Source organism: Anabas testudineus, chromosome 3 (assembly GCF_900324465.2).
Source record: "Anabas testudineus chromosome 3, fAnaTes1.2, whole genome shotgun sequence".
NCBI classification, from domain to species: domain Eukaryota; kingdom Metazoa; phylum Chordata; class Actinopteri; order Anabantiformes; family Anabantidae; genus Anabas; species Anabas testudineus.
This window is the reverse complement of record NC_046612.1, coordinates 4,252,066-4,269,182: the sequence shown is the minus strand read 5'-3', so window position 1 is coordinate 4,269,182 and position 17,117 is coordinate 4,252,066. Positions and strand designations below refer to the sequence as shown.

Below are 17,117 nucleotides of genomic sequence, written 5' to 3'. Positions count from 1 at the left end.
GACTCACATCTACTTTTAAATGAATAGAACTTTGTGGTCTACATTCATTTAGACAAATGCTACAAATCGATTTAAAATGCCAGCATACTTGTTTAAGAAACGATAGATACAGGGGTTCGAAGATTGTTTTATTTAATTCAGAACATTACATTTATGTGCAAGTATTTTTGATTAATACAGGCGGACAAAAAACCACATCATGTCCAACTATATTTAAAAAAAAAAAAAAAAAAAAAAAACCCAAACAAAAACAACTGAATTTTCAGATACTAACATTTTAAAACACTAATGTACTGGTTACAAATATTACATCAACACACGATGGAGTGGCTTGGTGGCACTGAGAAATTAAAATGGCAAAGCTTTGTTAATTGTTTCAGTCATGGGTTCTACTGCCCTAAAAACAATTAAAATTCATATTTTCCAACAGCACAGGAAAAACATGTGATGACATGGGGGACAAGTTTGATTGGTTCTAAAAAAAAAAAAAAAGTGACAGCCTGCTTCAAATGGCCTGAGATAAAATGAAAGCACGCATGTTTTAAAAACCACTGTTCTCCAGTAAAACGTTCTGATCTACCTTGTGTGTTGAAGGTAGAAGGAGTAGGACCTTACAACAGATCATTCACAAAAAAAAAAAAAAAAAAAAACACACCTACAGTGTAACAGTGGTGACAATGTTCTCAGGCACATAGTTACCGTCATCCTCCATGTCTACAAGTTGATCAGTGGGCTTTAACTACAATGACTAAAAGCAGGAGTGTGTCACCCTCTAGTGATTATGTAGTAGACATTGCAGCTCCATCTGCAAGATAAAAAAATAAAATAAAAATAGTTGGTAAGACACAGAATTAAGGCCACATTAATACTTAACATGAATGAATATGAGGTTTATACATTAAAGCCTCATTTCAACCTATGAGGCTTGTTCACAAATACAAATCCTTGCATTCCATTCAGATTACATTAGAGAGGTTGCAACATAAAGGCAGAGTTATATATCAGAATCAGAAACATTTTATTGCCAGGTGCGATATATGCAGTTTATAGAAGAACACAGTAAACGGGTCGAAACTTTATATTGCAATTATATGTTGTTTTTTCTGCTTTACCTTTGGTTTTACTTTGGAATTCCAGCAACCATCTCAGACTCAATCCCACAGTGATCTGATCCACGCAGGATTTTAAAGAATCCTGAAAAAAACAAACATTTTATTTATTTATTTTTTAAATACACATCTTCTTTCTATATAATTCTGTATAAAATTATATTTTGTAAGGTCTTTAACACTGTAAAGTGTCTTAAGAGGACTTCTATGTTGGAATTGGTACTATACAAATAAAACTGAATTGAATTTTCACAATATATTTATTGATGTTTTAGTGATACTGAGCAGTTAGGTGGCAGACAGGTAACGGGGTAGAGATAGAAGTTGTACGACATGCAACAAAAGGTCTCCAGCTGACTCAAACGGAGGATACTGTGATTATACAACATGCATTGGAGCCACCAGGCCAGGAGGGTGCTCCAGCAACCTTGATGCAAAGCCTAACAATCCCTACAGCACAAGATCAGGTTTTGTGTAACACTAAGAAATGTTCCTACAATGCTGGCATTTGAGTTTGTGGCAGGTCTATTAGTCCACATTATACTGAACTGTCCAAGATCATTTTACATGATAGAACAAGCTCTCTGAAATACAGCATTAGAACATTGTATAACTAGAAACCCCCAAAAAACTTTTATATAATATCTGTACTTGGAAGATTTGCTTTCCATTCCCTCCATTTGAGTACAAAAGCTAAAGTACTGTTTAGTATCAACACTGAGTACTTTGTGATTAATAAAAAGGAGTAAACTGTCTCTGCTCACCGTTGTCACCCCAGTCAGTGTTCCAGGAGTTGGCACAGAGCCAGTAAGGAACGCCATTCTCCTCCCCCCAGCCCAGGACTTTGATGGCGTGACCACCCACAGCAGACCCAGACACGTGTTGATACACACCTTTAGAGACAGAAAAATTTACATTTTTAAGGAATCACAGCGCTAAATTTGAAATCATCATTCAAGTCTGTTTATGCTGCATTTGTGTACTTACCAGACTTGTACAGCAAAAAGTCTTCATAGACAGTGAAGGCTCCTTCTACTGGGCCATTCTTGAAAATCTCAGTCTGAATCTGTTCCACATCCTCCGGCACACTGTACGATGTTTTACCTGAAATACACATTGATTCATGATCCTGTGCTGCATTTACATCAGTGATGGAGTAGCGTGTTTTATCCAACCACAAAATCCACTTATTCATGGATATTACACTTTTCTTACCATAATGCTTGTCCTCTTTGTAGCTGGGTGTGTATCCAGCTTCACACTGGAGGAGACACTGTGGGGTGTCTCCACCCTCTCCACTACAGGGAGGTCTGCTGCCATTCACATGGTGTTCACAGGGCTCAATGGTGTAGGGTCGGCAACCTACGGACACAACATTAGTGTCAGAATTAAAATCGCACACGTGTACCTGCATAGGAGTATCACAGACACACAAACCACATCACTCACCAATGTGAGAGTTGTAGAGACCTCCAGTGACCAGTCCCTGTTTCATCCAGAAGTCCCAGGCTGCTGAGGGGTAGCCACCATTACATCTAAAAAGAAAACAAAAACAAGTCAGTCCCAAGTTTTACCACCTTTACTACGACCCAATGAACACTCCTCTGTATCCCTCTACAGTGCTGATTCATTATTAGTCCAGCTGATGCAGATGCTAATTTTGAGTATTAACTCTGTGCATTTGTTCTAACAGAACATATCACCTCACATTAGAAACCTATTAAGTTATATTTCTGACAGTATGCTTTAACACTGATCACTGGATTATGATCCACAGTCAGTCAAAACAACCATCTATTGGGGTAATCTAAATGAAAGAATTAAACGTGTGGACGTCTCTTACCCCATGCCACAGCTATCACAGCAGGTCAGCAGATCCTGAGAGGAGATCTCCACACTGACCTTTCCATTGCTGTGGATGCACACACGGTCGGAGATGGCCTCGGCAGCACCAAATGCCTGTGGGTAGAAGACATGCATCAACCCCACAAATATAAAACAGGAAAACTAGTCTAGATGTCATCAAATGTCAATTAGGTTATACTCAAAAGGTAGGATACAGTTTAAAATACCTAACTGTAGCGGCTATTTTTCAAAGTCCGATTCAACCTAAAATCAACGGGTCACTGATGCATCGGGCAAACAGTAGTGTACGCAGGCAAAAGAGTTTGTCCATTCTCAAACATCTGTTGAAGATTTGTTTTGTCCAAAGAAGACAAGTAAACATTGTTCCTGCTGCCATAACGCTATTAGAGGAAAAGATGTCGGTGAAGATTCTCAGTCGTCCAGGTGAAGTGATCTGGAAGTTGAGTCATAGCAACTGGACTTCACTCTTCAGTCATGACTGAAGATACTTAAATGAGCAGAAATGTTTTAACCTCAAAGGTAGTAAGTCCAGATGCCATGACTCAACTTCCAGATACTTTAAAGGAAAAGTCTCCCAGGGTGCATATGATCTCAACTTTAAGTTTAAGTTTTTAATCTCACCCAGCAGGATCCACAGGAGCCCTGGTCTCTGATCTCCTTCAGAGTGGGACAGTTGGGCCACTGCTCTCTAGAGTCAAACTGTTTGGGCAGCTTCACACTTCCAGCATACTGAACCCTGCAGAGGAAAACACAGTCCAGCATTACTGTGTGTTACTAATGCACAACTTGCAGCTGCAGTGTGACCAGGCTTAATTTAGCTGAGAACACTGCATGTATGATGGCGACATCGGTGAAAAAAATATTGCACTTAACGTAGCAGTATATGTAAAACTCACATGACTGGCAGTTTAGGCCCCTTCAGCATTGTACCGCAGAGTTTCTGGACATAGCTGTAATCGACATCATGGAAATTGTGACCAGCCTGAAGAGAAGGAGGAAGCTTTAGGAGAACTGAACAACCTATATCCACTGACACTAATGTAAGAAGTAAGAAAAACACTCACAGTCCAGGTAGTGTTGATCTTATTGATGTAGTTGACCATCTCGCTGGACAGTGCATGAAGGTGGGGTCTGGCCAGGCTCACAGACAAGCTGGCAGCCAATAGCAGGAGGGCTGCACGCCACATTTTGTCTGAAAGATATGAAATGAAGAAGACAAGTTGGTGGTTATTCACATTGCACAATGTACTCATGAGCAATGAGGAACAGCTCTTGAAAAGGAAACTTCTGATTTTCACAGCCTTCACAACGAATACCTCAGAGAAAGTAACACAGTGCTGGAACACAAGTTAGTTCCCCACTTATGTACCCTACTGAAAGCAGTACAACAAAAACAGTTCACAGCTCACCACACAGCGTCACTCTGGCTGCTTCTACAAGTAAGACTTAAGTAGTGCTTACTGGGCACAGAAACCTCTTATCACTCATGCTAGTTAGTGCCCGTTCCAGTGGTTAAGGAAGCTGCATGGACAAACAAACATAGCCCTGGGCTTTATTCACAGAGACAAGCGTTTCTCACTTGGCTGTAATTAAACGTGGTTTCACTTCCCATTTCAAAAGCAAGAGAAATATTTTATGTCCACATGACGCAAAAGAAAAAACACCCACGATGCAACAAATAATGTCGACCACATGATCAGAGGTGAAATTCACAGCAAGAGTTGAGGTCAGTTCCAGGAGACATCGTACCGCAAGCTATTGAACCAAAGGGTGGAAAGTACTTTGAATAAGTACGATGCTCTAAGCAGAGCAAAAATCAATACCAGTGCAGACGCTGTGCTTCTTTAGAAACACAGATTATATCAGGAGTGGAGAACAGACACCCTGTGTCAGAAAAAGACAAGGAGAACGGTTCACTCTTTGTGTTTATGTGTAATCTAACTGTTCTAAAATTAGCTAGAAATCAGCTCACAACAAACACTAAATTTGAACAGTCGCTGCTGCTCATTTTACATGGACCTTTGGAGTGTTTTTCTTGCCTTCCTGGTAATCATACAGCAAACCAGTCAGGGCATGTTTCTATAACGAGAAAAAAAAGCTACAAGAAGATCCAAGACAACGAGGAAAAGATGCTGAACCGGTTTGAAATCATATGACTGTCAGCGAAAAAGTACAGAGGGAAGTACGAGACGTACAAAAACATCTGCACTTACAGTAAAATGTCACTGAGAAAACACCAACCATACAACACAACCTCAACCAGGCTCTCCAGAGGAAGAGACTTTCTCAGCTGGGCATTTTAAATGCATTTTAACCAGTAGATCATAGTTTCATGATGTTTGAAGGGAGACTTGCGTAATTAGCTGCTGTTCCAGCTGTTGGGCCCCAATGACACGTTTGAAACCACAAAGAGAAGTGGTTTACACAAAAGAAATTTAGATTTTAGTCAATTTGGAAGTGATTTGGTTGAGTGAAAGAATCGGTCTGGTGATCTGCACCAAATTCTACCCCGAAGAATTTCAACCTTCTGTAATTTGAAAACTCAAAGTCTCTATGAACCTGCTGAGTCAGAGCGAGACCTCTTTATGACGGCACCCTTTCACTTCTAAAAGTCAAATTCTCTGAAACAAGCAGCTCCTCTTTAGATTGATGACTACTTATTTCTGGCGATAAACAGAATTTCAAGAGGTTCAAGGAGGTTGTGACATTTTTCCGTGCGCGTGGGAGGTTTCAGAACAAGACTCGGCATGTGTCAAAACCACTGAGCAAAGAGGTTCAAGCTCAGCTCCTTCACGAGTGGAACCACCGAGCTGCACATGTCGAGGACACATCTGTTTCTTCAAACACAGAGTCCAGCTACTTTATCTTCTCAGTACTCAAACTATTATCATCATCTCAACATAAACTGATTAATAATTAAAACTGCACTAATAAACCAGTCCCACCTTTGCCTACGGGCAGATAAAACTCACTTCCTTGTTGCTTGTGATCATGTTGAAACTCTGCACACAGGAAACCTGATTCACTGTTGTTAATAAAATCCAGGACAGTTTTCCTTCTACTTGCAAACGCAGGAATGTGAATTTGTTTTTTGCACTAGTAGAAGTGGTTCTGGACTGGAAACCGTTTCCGTGACACTTCTGGACATCGGATTTAAATGCTAGTTAAATGTCCCTTGGTTCAGGTTCATTTCCCCTCAGTGTAACTCAGTAAAACAGGTTTCACCCTCTCTCCTTTGTCTGAACACTGGACTTTCAGTTTCTATTTCCCCGTTTCAAAGAGCCTGACTTTTTAGGATCATGTTTCATGCACATGTTTACCTTTAACTATAACAGCATGTCTCCACTTTATAATCAGATTTCACTAATCTTCTGTGTTGTGCTGTGATTATTGACTCATTAACCAGAGGAAGGAGTGTTTGTCTTTTACTGATCATGAAGCTAATGTGGGTCAGAAAAACAACCACAAGTTGATTTATGACACCAACCTACTGCAATAAAAAACGACTTAAACTGCTTTAACATCGACGTGGAAACACAAATATGACTTAAAGGCACATTTTAAAGTGATGCTGCTGTAGTTTACGTTAAATTTATATAAAAACAACAGTTAGCTAAATGCTAACTGTGTAAACATGTAAACAACGTCCGACAAAAAAAGAAAAGAGTCTTAAAAGCTGAAAACAAACCAACAACAACTGGATAAAAATGAGTTACCTGTTCGTGTTTGTCAGCTGGAAGTGTGATTAAACCGTGAGCTCCAGATCCCCCGCTGTCTGTGACTAACAAGCCCACAAACCGAGCTCCTTTATCGGCCACCGACAGAGAAGCGACACCACGTGGACCGGTCACATGAGCCGCGTTCATGTGACCGATAACGACATCAGGCCGTGACACCGCCCTTCGTCCGTGTGTCCAGGGTCGATCTGAGTGTTTGGTGGGTAGAAAATCCAAAGATCTGAATCTGGAGTCAACAAAAACTTTACGAACTGGGAGTCCGGTGGAAACAGGGGGAGTGCACTGCTTCAATGGCGCCACCAGAGGGCGCTGAACCCTCTTCTGCATTATTATCTATTCATGTAAAAAGGGGGAAAAAGCTCCTTTAAGAGCCTTTAAAAACAAAACTGTGAGTATTTGTATAAAGAAATCATCATATACATCTATATGGTGATCATGTAAACACAGCTAGAAGGTTAATGGATTGGTAAAGTAGCTTCTACTTCTCACCAGGTAAAGATACAGGTGTGTTCACTACAGTCCTTCAAACACACTCACTGTCCTCAGGTGATGTTCATCGTAGTCTTTATCCTTATTAGATTTAAATCACAAAAACAGCACCAGTAGATGTTTTCACACTACAAGCACTTGTACCACACTTTAAAAAACCTGGAATAAACCTGGATATTATTTATGAGGGACAAGTGGAACAGATCTGGATTAGACGTTTTTATAAACAGCCTGACATTGAATCGCATTTTAACAGAAATCCGTTTATTACTGGAGTACTTGTACACTCGTACTTAAAGTGGTTTTAGAGCATGTACTCCTTGTAGTTCAGCTTAAGTTAATTTGAATTGTCTTGTGATTTGTGACTCAGCCTTTTTATTGTGGGTTTCTGGTCTCAGACGACATACTGATGGTCTAAACACTTTCTCTTCCTTTTTATGAATCTGTTGCATGACTTTCAAAGTGATGATGAGATGGGAAAAATCAGAGAGTACAGCATGACTAACTGTATGTCTTTATTTTTACCACTGCAAATAAGCAGTTTGTCTTTTTAAGGTGAAGTGATCAAAACCACTGTGATCATATCTTATTAATATAATTTATTCTATTCACAAACGTTAAGATGTTTAAGGATGTTTGGTGAAGACTTGCAGTGCTGCATTTCAACCTATCTGTAAATTAATCAAGTGTGAACAATGAAATAAAACACAGCACTAATCATGAGCTTTGATCATGACTGATGAGTTTAATTTGTCACATCAACAGCACAGTTACCACGAATCACAGTTGCTCTGTGGGAATCCTTGTAGAGATGAGGTTACGTGTGTCGATAAATGGAGGCCGTTCCTGTGACGACGTGACGTTTCACTCCATCAGCAAACTAACAGTCCATCAATGAGAGCAAAGAAGGTGACACATCAGCACAAAACCCACTTATAACACTACACCGTGGCCGTCCACACATTTCCTAACAGTAAATGTGACCAAATATAAAAGAAGAACATTTAAAAAGATACAAAACGAGTCAACACAGGTAAATATCATAACACACGTCAGGTACACAAAGCAAAGCGTGAAGCTGTCGCTCCACAGGTCACAGCGCTGAATCGTGATGTCTAAAGCATGTGTGTAGATAATTTTTCATCAGTGCACTAATATACATTTCATTTTCTGGCTTATTGCTGCTACTACTACTGTTATGTGCGTGTACATACAGAAAGTGCTTTCTTCCTCTAGGGGAACAGATACGTTTCTGTCAGTCTTTATGAGCTAGTAACATGCAGTGACTCCTTATCTATCAGCAGGCCGCAGCACATGGTTTGATAAAGCAGTTCCGCCCAAAGCATGTTTTAGTTTGCTCCATAAAATGCAATTTACAGCATATTTTCAAAGGGCTGCACACATTTAATTAGTTTAGGAACGGCAAAAATAAAGTAAAACTGTTAATAAAAACAGCAAGATACAGGAAAAACGTACACGGAAGACTGATTTTGTGAAGAAAAATGGTAATTCTGTGTTGTGAGAGGTCGACACAGCAACATAAAGAAACACGTGCAAAGAAGAAAACGTCTTCACCAGTTTGACAACACAGAAAATACAGAAGCTGCAAAGGGAACAAACAACACAGGACTAAACTGATTGACTGATTAAAGTTTGGTGTTCAAAGGTCAAAGGTCACCGTGAGCTTATGCCATTCCTGTTTTCAAGAATGAAACTGCTGTGTTGTAAAACTGATCAAGTTGTGCTGTGTTTTTGTTTCTTTGCGTGTGTTTCCTCAAGGTGCAGTCCAGAAATCATAATATTCATAACATCACATAACACGGACATTAACGAAGCAGCACATGATTCCCAGGTGTTCTCAAACCTCTAGTTTCCCCTCGTCTTGTAGCTGCTATGTTCAAGAAGGTTTTTACTATAAAACAAAGACAGTTTTCACAAAGTTTATCGCTGTAACAAAATAAAAGGCAATAAAACCAAAATCGCGTGTTTAAAGTGTTACTGAGGTAGGAACTAATGGATGGGCTGAAAAGCAGCACATGTGAACAGTGAAGAGTTATGGTTAGTACTACAGTAAAACTACATCAAATTAAATAATGTAGCGTTGATATTTAGTGGACACATCAATTACACTGTGATAAAATCTATTTGGGATTATTTAGTGCCACCACTCGTCTTCATGCGTTGATGTTGTTTCACATTTATCACTGAATTGAATAAAACTCTAAAGTAAATTATCGACTAAAGGAAGGAAAATGAGCCTTATGTTGATCATTTTATAAAGTTTTACACAGCTCTATAATCACATTTGATTTCACCAGTACGTGTTTAACTTTCTTCACATATAGTTTCTCTATTTGCCTGAAAGTAGTAAAAAGGATGAGAATAACTAAAAACAACACAAAATGCTAATCATTAGGAAAAGAGACGTAGGCGATGAAGCGATAATGGTAAAATAAAAATTGTCACTGTATTTCACATTAACACAGAACAGACAAATGCTGCCACTGCAAATTGTCACCATCATATCTTATCATCATTCATACACGTCTTACTTCAACTAAACAGAGAAACTACATCTGATTGACCACTGTATCAGATCACTAAAATCAACTAAAACTAACTATGAACAAATAAAATAAAATAAAATAGAATAAAATGCATATAATAACAGAAACTTTAGCCAAGACCCCTGTAATGTTATATATTGCTAATTTTCCCTTTGATAAATCCCTTTCACCCTTTTTCTGCTGTAAAGTGCTGATTGACTGAAATTATTACAGTTATAATTTATAATTCACTGTATAATGTTATTACCTTAGACTTAACTGTCTAATATTTCCATGAAATAAAAAATAGACACACTAATGAACAGATTTTACTATAGGGTATAAACCTTAAATTAGGATTATCTGTGTCCAACCATGAGTGTTTGTGACTGAAAACTGGGCGAGACGTCATCTCTAACTTTGTAAAACATTATTAGCATTAACATCAGTGACTGAACAAAGATATGTTTGGGTTGTTAGTATAATAACATTAATTCTATATTAATATCTGATCATCACGTGTGGTTACTGTAAACTGGTTTAATTTCCTGATTTGTTTAGAAAAAAATTATTTAGAAAATCTTTTGTCATTTCATTACAACCCATTATCTCAGTAATCATCATAATAACTATTTCTTTACTTTTGAATCTCACCAGTGGTAACCTAGACTGTCTAATAAGTCAGACACTTTGCAGCATCAGTTTTTTGTGGTTAGTTACTAAACATTCAAATTAAGTGTGAAGAATTTATTAGCACTTGTAAAATTCTCTTGGCGTTTTATTTGATGATTAACCCCAATTTAACCTTCTGTGAGTTCTAATTTAAAGTGTTTGGTCGTTTATCATTCACTGATGGTTTGCATAGGAAGCAGACCAATATAAGCATGAATCATCATGCAGCTGCTCTAACAGCGCAGCAGCGTGATCCCTCACCAGCTGAGCACCTGCAAACATTTCTAAATGTAATACTGAAGCTGGAACGATCTCCGAGGTACCTTTGTTAGAAACAGAACTAATGCCTCTACATTGGTGTCTTGCTACTGTGTGACCCACGTCCTATTTTCTGCCATTTTGACTTCTGTATCTGCACAGAGGAGAAACATAAATGATTTATATTGTATATTATTTCAAGATTGATTGAAGTTGAACTCCCTAATCCCCCATCACCTCCTCCCAAGGTTATTAAAAGCATGAAGTTGTATCTTCAACACCATTCCCCACCTCGGATTTCCCTTCCCCCTTACACTGCCCTCTCTCTGCTGTCCACAAACTGGACTATCTGTTTGCGAGCATGGGAGATGACGGGAGTGAGTGGAACGACTGGTGTACTGGGTGTAACAGCACCAGGAGTCGAAGCTGCAGGTGTAGAAGCAGCAGGAGTTGAAGCAGCAGGAGTCGAAGCGCTGGGGGTCCCACCTGGAGTGGTGCCTGGTGTTGTACCAGGAGTGGCAGGGGTCACAACGAACGGGGCCAGGCCTGGACTTTCAGGTCGGGGCTCCAATCGTGGGGTGGATGTGACAAATCGAGCCTCCCGGATCCGGTAGGGACTTCGGTAGGTGGAGATGGGCGACAGCTCGGAGCCCCACCCAAGATAGCTCCCACTGGAGGGAGACTGTGCGTCTGCGCTGAAGTACAGAGTAGTGCTGGACTCTCCGGGGAGCCCTGGCTTTTTCTCTGGGGAACCAATCAGGAGAGGGGAACGCCGCTCAGGTGACCAGCCGGGAGTCTTGATGTCCAGAGAAGCTGCGGAGGACGAGGCCTCGGTCAGGGACGCAGCTTGGCTGTCGATGTGGCGGAGGCTTCCTGGTTGGCGTGGAGATGAAGGTGTAGGTGAGCCGTAAGCAGCACTCTGAAAGTCCTCATCACCTATGGAAACAAAAACACATTGAATTAAAAGTCAAAGTGTGTCCTTTCAGTTCTGCTTCCCGACCCTGTTAACAGGTTCAGTTCCCTAATGACTTTTTATTTGGCCCCTGTCAGTTTCCTCCAGCTCCTCTGCAGATCGTACCTCCTGGCTGCGGCACTCAAACCATTTCTCATTTCCAACCTTTTTCCTCTGAAGCTGGAGCGCTGGACTCTTCTTCTGCTGTCTCTTCAGGAATGACCTCCTGGACCGGGATAATCTCTGGAAACCTTCTGATATTGTGTATCGTCGTGGGTGGAGCTTTTCTCACTGGTCTGGCTGTTGCACTGGTCAGAGTTGGCTTTGGTGGCTGCACCACCTCTCTCTCTCTGACCTGGGAACAAACACACTAAACTGAGACTGATGCCATTTGGTCATATGAAGTGTTTTTTATATCCCTTCATCCATTTTACACATAATCAATAATGTTAAAGCCACAGTTTTAAGTAAATAAGTTAGAGATGAACTAAATAACGCTCTTGCCTGTGGAACCTGGGTGACTTGTGGTGGATCAGGTTGAAGAGCTGGTTGTGAGATTTGAGGCACCTGAGGTTGAACAGGTGGAATCTGACAAATCACAGCACAAATAAAAGTAATCGACATCTTTAATAGTATCAAAGATTGCACATCACATCTCAGGCAGCATGAAATGAGGACAGCTTTACGAAGCAGACGTTAAACAATCAATGAAATCAGTGGTGGCAGGAATGCAACAAACCCGAGGGATGTAAGGTTCACCAGGGGAGTGAAATTCTTCAGACAGACCCATCAGCCCCGCCAGTCCCCCTTCACCATATGCCAACCAGATCTTTCCTACATCCCCAGTCTTCAGGGCCAAACGAATCAGCAGCCAGTGGTGATGTTTCCATCCCTCCCACTGAACCGGAAGATCCATGAGGGTCCCACCTCCTGATCAGAGGAACAATTACAATACCAGATACACAGACACGGTTCATAAATGGAGACGGGGATAAATCTTTACAAAATGAGCAAACCGGACAGCGTCGCATGTCGATGGAAAGTGGGTGTGACTTTCTCTTCCAGTGTCAGCGTAGATCCACGCTCCATGCAGGCTCCACCTATCCCTCTGTGGCGAATACTTTGGAAAATCTCAAAGGATTTAGGGTGGAGGAAGCGATAGTACAGCACCAACGATATCACTCCTGAAGAGAGAGAGAGGAGCAAGTAAACAGAGGTGAGAGTGTGACTGCATTTGAAAAGAAAGGAAGCTGTGAAGCTACATCAACAAAACAGCTGCAGCAAACTGAACGCGAGTTAATGTTCATATATACAGCATATATAGTGTTCATGCATCTAACCAATGAGGAAGCTGCAGAACACTGCAGCTGGGATGCCCACAGTATCCCATGACACCATGGTAAACAGCCAGGAGGAAGCCAGAAGAAGAAACGCATTCTCTACAAACATGGCCTGAGGAAAAGACATAAACAGAAGAAACTGTTAAAAACCAACACTTAACTTTTCTAGTGTATATTCTGTTCTTAAAAACTTTTCAGCTCATAATTACTGATTAAACCTCTCATATCCTATATGCCTTTGATGGACACCTTAAAGTGCATAACAGTATTCCTGCAAGTATTGTGATAAATTCTATGTGATCGCAAGCACGAACGTACCAGGTAGAACCCGGCCATGCGATATCTCGATGGACCGAACTTCACATTGAGGAAGAGAAACACGTGAATGGCTCCGAGAACGAGGTTGAAGAGTCTCCATCGATTAGTTGATCGTATGATGTCCGTCTGCTGAGACACCATCCAGAAAGTAGCCCCCAGCCAGTGCACGCCTACGCCACACATCAAGATAAATATTAAACTCCAATACAGTATATACACAAACCTAAAGACTCAAAAAACAACTAAATGTTTGTCAGATTTAACAAAAAAGACGAACCGATCACTCCCAGGATCCACTGTTTGAAGATACGTGTGAAGAGCATCAGAACAGCAAATCGAGATCCCAACATACCGACCTGCAGACCGAGAAAATGAAAGTATTAGGGTACAAAAGCTACAGTGAGTCGCAGTGAGTTGCATTAAGCCATGTTGGCTTGTTTAAGGCTGTTTCAATATTCCCACCCTCCATAGCAGTCGACAGAGAATGGCCGCTGGAGTCATCTGTAGGTGTCCTGGCCTGATGAGTGAACAGGCTCTTGCATAGAGGACCAAAGCCCAGGCAAGAGACAGCAAACACACCACGAAACACACCGAGGCTGAAGGGAAGCAGGAAGGAGACAGAGAGGAGAAGAAATGTGAGTATCCTTGAAACACGGTACTGCTGCAAACTGTAAATACTGTTAATCAGATGTTAAACTGCTGCAGATGTGCGATGGAAGTGAATGAGGGAGAATGATTTAAAGCTGTACTAAATGTTTTTCGATGACTTACAGGCAGCAGAACAAGCTGAAAACAAAACATATGTGACATATTATCCCTTTGTTATGGAGAATGTGTCACTGTGCACATTAAGCAGACACGGAGCAACATTAGCATTAATGTGGAGTCATGTTTCATTCGGCCTCCTGAGAGAAATATCTACCTAACAGATACATGCCTTCTGAAACCTTATCATCTTTGTACATTAACTGTATTTTTCATATTGAATCTCTTCCTCCTTCTACCTGGAGACTTTAGTCCGATATCAGTACAGATGAGCACATAGGTCTGCAGCAGCGTCTCGGGGAGGGTGACCACCAGCGCCTCAAACAGTCGCAAGGCAGAAACATCAGCCTGCTGCATGATCTCGCCATACACGTCTTCATCGGGCAGACACATACACTCCCACAGCCTGCGACAGGAGGAAGAAGAAAATATGGACACATCTGTAGTTCACAGTCCAGTTATTAAGGTTTTAAAATTCAGCAGAGGAAGCAAAATTTCAAAAACACAAAATTCAAGTATACTTTTCTAAAAGGTACTCAGGTGCAAGTAGAGGTACAACTTCAAATGGTTTACTCAAGCTGAAGTACTAAACACATGCTCCTACATGTACTGTATTTACAACTCCACCGAGAAGACTAATGTACGGGGCTAATCCAGATGTGTTTCACATGTTTATTAATTAATAATATTAAAAAATAATCATATTTCTGCTACAATCTCAAATGTTTCGACCTTGTTAAGTTCAGAGATTAACTTCAAATTTGTGATATCTGAGAATTTAATGTATGTGGGGAAATTTCCCATTTGTACTGTAAAATTACAACTTTCAAACTGCAGTTGGTCATTTTAACCACTTTTTGAAAATACATGATCATTTATTATCAGATTTTATTTTGTACTGAGAATTTGTATCTGCAAAGGAACTAAAAACTAAGGTAGTGGAGTGAGAAGTACAGATTTCATTCTGAGTTGTTGTACAAGTACTTTAAGATGCGTCTACCTTTTAAATATTCCCAGGTGCAGAATGTGTGTCCAGGTGAGAGACTTCCTGCGGATGCGACCATCTGAGAGGTACCACAGATAGCTGAGCCACTGGGGGCCCCATCCTGAGAAATCCATGGAGTTATTTATGTTATTATTATTTATAACGTGTCTATGGCTCTGTATGGTTGTTGTAATAGATAGTGTCTCTCACCTGGCAGCAGGAACAGCGCAGTGAAGCCGGCAAGATGGGCGTAGCAGTAGTTGTGACCCACCCACAGGTAGTACACAAAGCAGTAGATCACTGGGGAAACACAGTACACAGTACACACATATGCAGTAACAGGCTATAAACACTGTTTTATGATTAGGCTGTTTATGATACTACTGAAAACCCCAAAACAAATGTTACTTTATGCTTTTACTCTTTTTACTGTCACTCTTTATTATATATTTTTACTTAATATTAGTCATACTGCAAAATGTACAGTAATAATTTATTTACAGGAGACGTTCTGCAGTAGAACGACCCACGTGTGACTGATGAGACCTCTTAATTAAATCAACTTTTAAATGCAGTACACTATGTTTCTGATATCTCTACATGTACTTCGGTGAAGGACATAAGTACTTCAGTGGCGTATCGGGATGTTAAATCTGGTTTCCACTTTTATTTCTCTCCATATTTCGAGTTTTTGTTTTGTGGTGCCTCCTTGTTCGCTTTCCACCTGCACTGAACTAAACAAACCTCGGCTTCATCCATTTCTTGCAGCCGCCTCTGGATGATGATATTTTAGCAGCAGACACTGTTTAGTTTGTGTCTTTTTCATGTGTTTGTTGTGTGCGCGTCCACCTTTTCAGATCACCTCCATCCTGCTGCTCAGCATCCCATCTAAGGATTGATAACGAGGCAGCTGATGCCTCCTGTCTTCAGCCACACTAGGCTCTGCAGCTCTGCACCCCTCCCTCCATCCCTCCATCCCTCCACACATGTAATCTGAACCGTTCTAGCTGCTGAACTGAGGGGCTGCCTGTGCAGACTAGGCCCCATCCCTGGGTACGCCCATCGCCTCGTCCATTCATGCACCTCCAAAAGAAAAAGGGCGCTGAAATACTGTATGACAACATGGCTCCACTTTAGTGCAGGAGAGAGGTGAAAACTCTGGAGTGAGTCTGCAGTTTTGCGTCGTGCAGGATTTCATAACATGCAGCGTGTAAAAATAGGAAAGAGGCGCATGAGAGCAGAGTCGGACTCTGTTGTTCATCATCACGACACCAGTGATGAGCATTAGTGCATGTTTGAAACCCTCTGGACTATGACAGCATCTCTGTCCCTGCAGCTGCACCGTGCACACACACACACACACACACACACACACACACACACACACACACACTGAACTGTACATGCACACACACTGTGGCCAATAAAGTCAGCCGCACTGAGGTAAACAGCACCAATATATATATAATTAGTGATAGTGAAACAACAGTCTGTATTAATGTGTGTGTGTGCAGGCTGTGCAGGTGTGTGTGTGTGTGTGTGTGTGTGTGTCCCAGGTAGGACTCACGCGCTGTCCTCTCCGCAACGATGAGAAATGCGGTAAAGAAGAAGACGCAAACTTGGCAGCACGGTGTGCAGGAGCCTCCGTGGCTCGGAGCGGCCGTGTAGTCTCTCATGGTGGCTTTTTAAAACCCGATTCACGGGGATGAGCAGCCTGTGGGTTCGCTGCTGTTCTGGTCCCGGTCGGGAGTCGGTCCAGCTGCAGCAGCCCGCCTCTCGGCTCCGTGGGTCCGGCCCAACGTCACCGCCCGTCCCGTTAAAGCGATAGGACCGAGGGGTGGTTGGTGAGATGGTTCATCATGAAAACCTGCAGCTCAGGTTTAGTGCCATGTTCATCATATGTTCTCTTCTTATTCAGGGACTAAAACCGAATCCTGGTCCTGGTTCAATTCATTAGAGGAGTAGAAACCATGTCTGTGTCTAATTCTAATAAATAAATTATATTATTATCACAAAACAATGACTGCAGTGATTTACAGGGTTTTAGATCAGTTCAGACACATCCACGAGAGAAATGATG

General features: G+C 41.2%; 2 protein-coding genes across 2 annotated transcripts; both read right to left on the bottom strand.

Moving 5' to 3' along the window:
• Positions 1 to 107: 107 nt before the first annotated feature.
• ctsba (cathepsin Ba) lies at positions 108 to 6,848 on the bottom strand. Its single transcript, XM_026378543.1, has 11 exons — positions 6,692 to 6,848; positions 4,040 to 4,167; positions 3,872 to 3,957; positions 3,597 to 3,711; positions 2,953 to 3,068; positions 2,559 to 2,644; positions 2,325 to 2,471; positions 2,097 to 2,213; positions 1,874 to 2,002; positions 1,113 to 1,194; positions 108 to 805 (listed from the first exon to the last, which is right to left on the bottom strand). The coding sequence occupies exons 2-10, from the start codon at positions 4,160 to 4,162 to the stop codon at positions 1,121 to 1,123; spliced, it is 993 nt and encodes a 330-aa protein (XP_026234328.1). The 5' UTR covers positions 4,163 to 4,167; positions 6,692 to 6,848; the 3' UTR covers positions 108 to 805; positions 1,113 to 1,120.
• A 2,450-nt stretch (positions 6,849 to 9,298) lies between these two features.
• xkr5b (XK related 5b) lies at positions 9,299 to 16,816 on the bottom strand. The gene is made up of 13 exons (XM_026377624.1): positions 16,605 to 16,816; positions 15,248 to 15,337; positions 15,053 to 15,158; positions 14,292 to 14,458; positions 13,750 to 13,883; positions 13,565 to 13,643; positions 13,288 to 13,457; positions 12,970 to 13,081; positions 12,646 to 12,813; positions 12,369 to 12,559; positions 12,126 to 12,217; positions 11,795 to 11,973; positions 9,299 to 11,613 (listed from the first exon to the last, which is right to left on the bottom strand). The coding sequence occupies exons 1-13, from the start codon at positions 16,711 to 16,713 to the stop codon at positions 10,988 to 10,990; spliced, it is 2,223 nt and encodes a 740-aa protein (XP_026233409.1). The 5' UTR covers positions 16,714 to 16,816; the 3' UTR covers positions 9,299 to 10,987.
• Positions 16,817 to 17,117: the final 301 nt, after the last annotated feature.

Bases quoted from the DNA above. Each gene is read 5' to 3' on its own strand.
- xkr5b (XM_026377624.1), bottom strand. From the start codon at position 16,713: ATGAGAGACTACACGGCCGCTCCGAGCCACGGAGGCTCCTGCACACCG. The intron at 14,459-15,052 runs GTAGACGCATCT...CTCCTGTCGCAG, and splicing joins CACCTGGGAATATTTAAAAG to GCTGTGGGAGTGTATGTGTC. The intron at 13,082-13,287 runs GTACGTTCGTGC...TCTTTTCCTCAG, and splicing joins GCATGGCCGGGTTCTACCTG to GCCATGTTTGTAGAGAATGC.
- ctsba (XM_026378543.1), bottom strand. From the start codon at position 4,162: ATGTGGCGTGCAGCCCTCCTGCTATTGGCTGCCAGCTTGTCTGTGAGC. The intron at 2,214-2,324 runs GTAAGAAAAGTG...TGTGTATTTCAG, and splicing joins CAAAGAGGACAAGCATTATG to GTAAAACATCGTACAGTGTG. The intron at 1,195-1,873 runs GTGAGCAGAGAC...TGTTTTTTTCAG, and splicing joins CACTGACTGGGGTGACAACG to GATTCTTTAAAATCCTGCGT.